At 36.9% G+C, this 7,324-nt stretch overlaps 1 protein-coding gene across 1 annotated transcript; it reads right to left on the bottom strand.

The window, feature by feature from the left end:
- Window positions 1-2,885: 2,885 nt before the first annotated feature.
- Window positions 2,886-7,184, bottom strand: LOC149001949 (uncharacterized). Its single transcript, XM_089138613.1, has 6 exons — window positions 6,967-7,184; window positions 5,888-6,420; window positions 5,281-5,762; window positions 4,815-5,012; window positions 4,609-4,730; window positions 2,886-3,156 (listed from the first exon to the last, which is right to left on the bottom strand). Exons 1-6 carry the CDS (start codon window positions 7,182-7,184, stop codon window positions 2,886-2,888), a joined length of 1,824 nt encoding a protein of 607 aa, XP_088994739.1.
- Window positions 7,185-7,324: the final 140 nt, after the last annotated feature.

Below are 7,324 nucleotides of genomic sequence, written 5' to 3'. Positions count from 1 at the left end.
GAGGAAATTAATGGTAGATCAACAAACACTCCAATCAGGCAATTCACCACCCACCAAACAAGCATCTGTGTTTACCCAACAAAAAAAATCTATGAATAATTAAATCTGAGACACAGGAAGCAAGTGGGTTGTTAAAGAAGACATCAGATGAATGGAAGAGGGCCAAGAGAGATGAGATTGATATTCATGGGAGAGGGAGAAAGAGAGGAGATAAGGCTTGGGTTATCAAACCCAATAAGCACTGCTCAACAGCATCAAAAACTCTTGAAAAAAAATTCATATTCTATGTTCAAAACATCTCTACTTAATGTGAGATGTATTCCTTAATACTTTACTCTAAACAACATAAACCAAAAGCAAGTCTGCAACGCAAAGATTCTGCAGGTTTTTTCCCCCCAATTTGCATTATTAAAAAATGTTTGGAGAACTATCATAACAATCAGACAAGAACCATAAACAGAGATTGAGTTGTCAATGCAATAAACCAAAGAGAAAGCCCATTTTTTCAGGATTCTATAGCACTGTACCACTACCTGGACATCTCTAATCAAAGGAAACTCCAGAAGCAACTCGCCTGCACAAATGCTTTTCATTACATTAATTTCCTTACAAACATCTAACTAACTCCAATATAAAATATGAAGAATTTAAGAAAGTTTTAGAGTGGAAACTGGAAATTAGAAACTGATTGATGTCAGTGATAGAAAACTTTGAAGCAAATCTAAGTCATGGAAGTTAATAATAATAAGATTGTATTTTTAATTGATTTCTTTCTATGGGTAATAGATTTAATTGATTGATTGTAAATCAAGATACTCTCTGTATATAATTTGCCCAATTCAAGCTGATGGATTAAAGAAGCAAAGCATAACTTGCACTCACACAGATTTTGACGAACAATTTTAATAAGATAATCCAATGCAGTTAATAAGGAATGGTAGCTTTAGTCTCTCAGCTAACCCCTGATTAGTAGTCATTACAACTCACAAGTGTCTGGTTTTCGTATCCATGAAAGACAAGCAATATCCCATAAATAGCAGGGGAGGGGTAAACTGTAAATGAAGTATTCGATTAAACCAATAATAATAGGACTAGAATCTGAAGAATCTACTAGAAAAAAAGAGCAAGAAGAATCTGCTATAGAGGTACTCGATTACCTTGAAGAGTCAAGAATCTGCTGCAGGTTAAACGTCTGCGAGAAGTGAGAAAAGAGCGATTGAGAGAGGGTTTGAGAAGCGCCTTTCAGAGAAGCAAAACCTTGAGAATCTGCTGCAGGTTAAGTGAGAAAAGAGGGATTGAGAAGCAAATTTGTTGCAGGGTAGGCGAGAAGTGGGAAAGGAGGGATTTTGAGAGGGTTTGCACCGTTCAGAGAAGCCTCTTCGTTCGTCTTTAGGGTTGAGAGAGTGTTTGAGAGTGGGTTTCATAAAATAATGTGTAATTACTGTTATACACCCAGCTTAACTTTAAAATTTCAAATAATCCTGTGGAGAGAATGAATTTCTACCCATAATCCATAATCGACAAAAAGTCCATTTATGAATTTTAGAAATATTTGTATTATTTTAAATAAAAATAAAAATAATAATAAATATCAAATAATTTAAAATAAATAAAAAATTTTATAATAGAGAATGAGAATTTAAGTAAGGTCTAGATCTATTACTTCCTTCTTTCTTTCTTCTCCTCTTCAAATTTTTTTTTCAGCACCCGGCCCCACTTAATTTTAGGGAAAATTTTGTCTCAAAGCCCTTATTTATTAAAATTCCTTGACGCAAGTATTTCCTATTTTCCTTGGACTAGTTAGTCACACACGGTATCCATTTGTAATTCAAATATTCACATTCCTTCTCAAAATAAAAAAAAAATTTAATATTTCCATTGTATACTTTTTAAACTAAATTTGGATAACTTCTATCTTTTTAATTGAAACAATGAACAAAATTTATTTTTTTTTGATCATGAGACTTCTTATCTTGCGGACGACAAGCATCGTCCTGAGATGTAATCAAGGTGCGTGTAAGCTGGACCAGATGAACCTCAGATACCAAAAAAAAAAGTACAAAATCTATTAAATGTACGCTAATTATTAGTAATTTGTATTTGTTTTTTTCATTTTTTTTTTCTTTCCTTTTGATTTTGTGTGGGTTTTCATTGTTTTTTAGTTTTATAATAGTAGAGGAATTGGGGATGTAATCACATTCTTCAACTTGCAATGTAATAAAATGTTTTATGTGATACTTTTCTTGTAAATTAACAATTTTAGTCTGATTTATTTTATATGAGAAAAAATATACAAAGTGTTTTATTTATTAATAATTAATTAGAGGGAGACCTTTCTTTTTTGAGTAATTAATATTTGTTTTGAGAAATTGGGAAGGAGAACATCGTCCAAAATACCAAGTACTTTTTCTTTTTTCGAGAAATGGGAATAAGAGAAAAATTGGGAGAATTAATTATAATTACGTGATGGTTTAGAATTACGATTTTCTATGTAGTTTAAAATTATAATTTTGGATATAATTAATTCTATCTTTCTAATAAGCGCTTGAGTCTATTTTTGGAAGAAAAGTGTAACAATCTTCTATTAGTTTTTTTTTTTTTTTGCAAGAGAGGAAATAGGCCAAACGGTCTTGTTTGTCAAAGACACGGTCATCCTGGCTAGGGAATGAGCAACTAAATTAGCGTCCCTAGAAATAGACTTAATCACAAAATCCACCCAAAGAGAGCAAATATATTGAATGTCCTCAATGAGTAGGCCCACTTCAAGAAATGAGTGGATTTCCTTATTAATCATGCCAGCAAGAGACATATTGTCTGTCTCAACAAGCACCTCGCTAAAACCACCTTCCATCACAGCTAACAAACCTTCTAAGACAGCAATAGCTTCACCCACCAAAACTGATTGAGACTGACAGAGCCAAAAGGGGGGCACCACTAGAATCACGAACAATGCAACCACAACCCCCACGAGATTCTTTGGCAAGCCAAGAGAAATCACAGTTCAATTTCAGCTGGCCAGCAGGAGGGGAAGTCCAATACTGACATCTCAATCTAGTTGCAGAAGGCAATGGAGAATTCTTGATTTGGGCATTAATAAACTCTGCATGAGCCTTCAGAGCTTTATCCACGACTATACCTGGGTCCCAATTATTTCCCCTAAAAATCAATTCATTGCGTGCAAGCCAGATGGACCAACAGACCATAAATGCCAACCCCAACAAATCCTCCTCTACCGAGCGATTAGGTAGAGTAAGTAATCTCCACCCGTCCAGGAGAGCTCATAAATTTATTAGTTATTGTCTCTAATAACTGCATCCAAATTACATCAAAACCAAATAGCTCTTGCATATGGGCAATCAAAAAGCATGTGATCAGTTGTTTCACAATCACACCCCCACATCTTTTACACCCGGGGTCCACCCTGATTTGTCGCCTCAAAAGATTATCTGCAGTATGGATACCTTGATTTGCTGCTTTCCAAATAAAAGCTTTAACCTTGGTAGGCATTTGCTTTTCCATATGGTCATCCATCCCTGGGACTGAATTTGTGTCCAATAATGTTGTCTGGATGATGATGCTTCAAGACTCACTTGGTTATCTCTCTGATTGGACAAAAGATGATAACAGCTTTTAACTGAAAAGTGACTATTCTTTGAATCGCCCCATGTTAGTTTATCCCTAGAAAAGAACCTCCTTAATTTGATATTCAAAATAGCCTGCACTTTTCTTGGAGAAAATAATTGATTAAGTAGGCCATGATTCCAAGTAGGTTCTTCATTATTTATCATATTTGAGACCTTAGATACCTCAATTCCAATAGGCTTTTGAGACTAAATTTTAAAGCCAGGTAAACCAAGAATCCATCTAGATATCCATACATCAATATTAGAGCCATCTCCGATCGACCAAATAAGCCCCAATGCAAGACACTCCCTTCCTTTTAGAAGACTTTGCCACGCCCACGATGGCTTGTTTCCTTTCCTAGCTTTTAGAAAATCAGTTGTAGGGAAGTATATAGCCTTAATGAACTTTTCCCACAGAGACCCTTGATCTGCGAATACCCTCCATGCTACTTTGGACAATAAGGCTCTGTTATGGATAAATGGATCACGAAAGGCTAGGCCCCCTTTCTCCTTTGATCTACACAACCTAGTTCAAGAAATCCAATGTATCTTCCTTTTTTTCTTCTTCCGACCCCCAGTAGAAGTCTGTCATTGCTTTTCTAGTATCATTCAACATCGAGGCTGGTAATGAGAAATGTGATGCAGCATTGGAGGGTAATGAGCTAGCAACTGACTTTATTAGAACTCCTTTTCCAGCTGAAAACAGCAACCTTTGCTTCCACCCTTGTACTCTTCTTGCAACTTTACTTCCTATATCCAAGAATAGTTCTTTTTTTGAAATACCAAAGTCTGTAGGCAGTCCCAAATATTTAGATGGTCCACCATCATACTTGACTTTTAAGACTCAAGAAAACCACCTTTTAAATCTGTTTGGTATATTGGGACTAAAAGTGACCTTGGATTTGTTTAAGTTGACTTCCTGCCCACTAGCTTGGCAATATTGCAAAAGACACTCTTGTAGATGAGTGATAATATCCAGTTTCACCTCCGAGAACAGTAAGCAATCATCAGCAAACAATAGATGTGAGATGTTGGGGCATGATTACAAACACTGATCCCTATGATAAGATTGACTTCTTCACTTTTAGAAATGATAGAGGTGAGAACCTGTGAAGAAAGTATGAAGAGAAATGGAGACAACAGATCATCCTGTCGGATTCCTCTAGAGGGAATAAAGGATCCTTTCTCTACCTCATTTATTAACAGAGAATCAGAAACTGTAAATATGCCTTCCATCACCATGTCCACCCATTTGTTACAGAAACTCAATCTCCTCAAAGTCGCATAAATAAAAGGCCACTCTATCCTATCATATGCTTTTTTCATATCTATCTTGAGGGCTAAGAATTGTTTTTCTACCTTTTTTCCTATGACAAATATAATGATATACTTCATGAGCAATATAAACATTATCAGAAATTAGCCTATCAGGTATAAAAGCTGACTGCATAGGAGAAATGATACCTAATAATGAGGTTTTCAACCTTTCTGCCATAATTTTTTATATGATCTTCATCACCACTCCACATAGACTTATGGGGCGAAATTGCTCGGTTAATTTTGGATTTGGCACTTTGGGAATTAAACAAATGAACGTTCGATTAAGATCTTTAGCCAACTGACCGGAAACGAAGAATTCCTTCACCAATTTACATACTTCCTCCTTAGTGATTTCCCAATATGTTTGATAAAAGAAAGGGGGGAAGCCATCTGGACCCGGAGATTTCAAAGGACCCATATCCTTCAGTGCATCCAAAATTTCCTCATCAGAAGGACATCTACACAACTTCTCATTAGTAGCATCGTCCACCACAAGTTGAACTTTGTTCATAGCCATCTGCAGAATCCTAGTATCCACACTTTGTGAGGTAACAACTTCAGCAAAATGAGCCAACAAAAGCTCATTCACTTCCTCAGCAGATTTAGTCCATGATCCATCCTCATTTTTCAGTTTTAGGATTCTGTTGTAATGCCTATATTGAATTGTAGTAGCATGTAAATATTTTGAATTTTGATCCCCACTTTGGATCCATGTAAGTCTAGATTTTTTATGCCATAAGATTTCCTCTTTAAGCAATTTTTCCTCTAAAAGTTTCTGAATCCTCTCCTCCTCCTCTTGGTTAAAGCTTGCATGTGTTCCTGTTTGCACCCACTCCAATTGGTTTTCAGCTTATGAATATTTGTTTGAACTCGTCCAAAGACATCCCTGTTCTAGCCTTTAAGAGCTAATTCACAGTTCTTTAGATTTTTTGTAATTGGATGACCCTCTGATTGATCAATTGGCAGCCTCCAAGCTTCTCTGATCACCTCTACACATCCCTGATGACGACTCCACATCGCTTCAAATTTGAAAGGACGGCTACCTTTTACATGAGCACCATAGAAATCCAACAAAAGTGGATTCTGGTCAGAACACACACCAGGTTTAACCATCACTATAGCATTCTCAAACATGAACCTCCACCCAATGTTAGCAAGAGCTCTATCAAGTTTTATGCGAATATTCCCCAAACCTTTGCATCTGTTGTTCCATGTAAAAGCAGGACCCTTCGACTCAACATCCATTAGCCCACAGACTTGAACAAGATTTCTAAAGCCAATAGCATCACTGGCCAAATTTAGATTGCCTCCACACTTCTCATGCCAACCCAAATATGAGTTAAAGTCTCCAACACACAGCCACGCATCCTTTCGATTCCTTCCAATGTCATGCAGCATATCCCAAACTTTCTGTCTTTTGGACCTCAGTGGATCACCATAAACACAAGACATAGAATTTATAATCATTCCACTCAACCTCCAAATCAATGAGTCTATCATTGAACATAAGAATCTGAATCTTCACTGAGGCTTGCCACAAAACAGATAAACCACCAATTGATCCAATAGCATCCACCGAAAAACGATCGAGAGAAACCAAGTCTTCTTTTTAGATTTACCATCCGTGCCGACTTTGATTTTGTTTCAGAGAGAAATAACAACTCAGGTTTCTCAGCTTTGGAGAGAGATTGCAGAGCACGTATTGCCTTGGGACTACCCAGCCCACGGCAATTCCAACTGAGAGCTTTCATGATAATTAGTGGGATTGATTACAGGAAAATACAAATCACAACAAAAATATACGCATGACGGCGGACCGGAAAACACGTACAGTGGCGGACGAAATACACGCACAAACGGCGGACAAGAACAAACTTAATGGAGGAAAGTGAAACCCTACATTCAGCTTCAGATCAGTGCTTTATTCCGGCGGTGACAAAACCCCTAAATCTTGGACGGTTGTAGTCTTTCCAGCGAAGAGAGAAGAGATATAGACAAAGACATTAAAGGATTGAGAACTTACTTATTGAGATCAAGAACCTTCCGAGATAAGACTGCAGATACTTCAACATCCTCTCCGATGTTCTTAACAGAGACTTGATTTAAATAAAAACTCGAGTAAATCTGAGAGAGAGATGACAATAGCATAGATTGGCAAGGGAGGTGACGATCTCGGAGCTCGGCGGAAAAGAACGACGGCCAAAAAGCACTCTCCGGTGGATTCTTAGGCATCATCGCCATCGCTCCGGTATCTACATCACTCCTATTAGTTTGTGCTTTTATAACAATATTATGAAAGTACAACAATACTAAAAATTTTCAACTTCAGCTTAAATACTTATGTTTTTTCAACATCTAAATGAACCACCGTTCATATGGTG

The sequence above is a fragment of the Hakea prostrata genome, chromosome 10 (assembly GCF_041222555.1).
Source record: "Hakea prostrata isolate BN-2017 chromosome 10, UWA_Hpros_2, whole genome shotgun sequence".
NCBI lineage: Eukaryota > Viridiplantae > Streptophyta > Magnoliopsida > Proteales > Proteaceae > Hakea > Hakea prostrata.
Note: the sequence above shows the minus strand (reverse complement) of the source record. Positions and strands in the feature narration are given on the sequence as shown.

Excerpts from the sequence above, each read along its gene's own strand:
- LOC149001949 (XM_089138613.1), bottom strand. The coding sequence starts at position 7,184 with ATGGCGATGATGCCTAAGAATCCACCGGAGAGTGCTTTTTGGCCGTCG. Across the intron at positions 6,421-6,966 it reads AAGGTTCTTGATCTCAATAA|GTTGAGTGGAATGATTATAA; the intron begins GTAAGTTCTCAA and ends ATTGATTTGGAG. Across the intron at positions 3,157-4,608 it reads ATTGCTTACTGTTCTCGGAG|GGGAAATAATTGGGACCCAG; the intron begins GTGAAACTGGAT and ends ATTGATTTTTAG.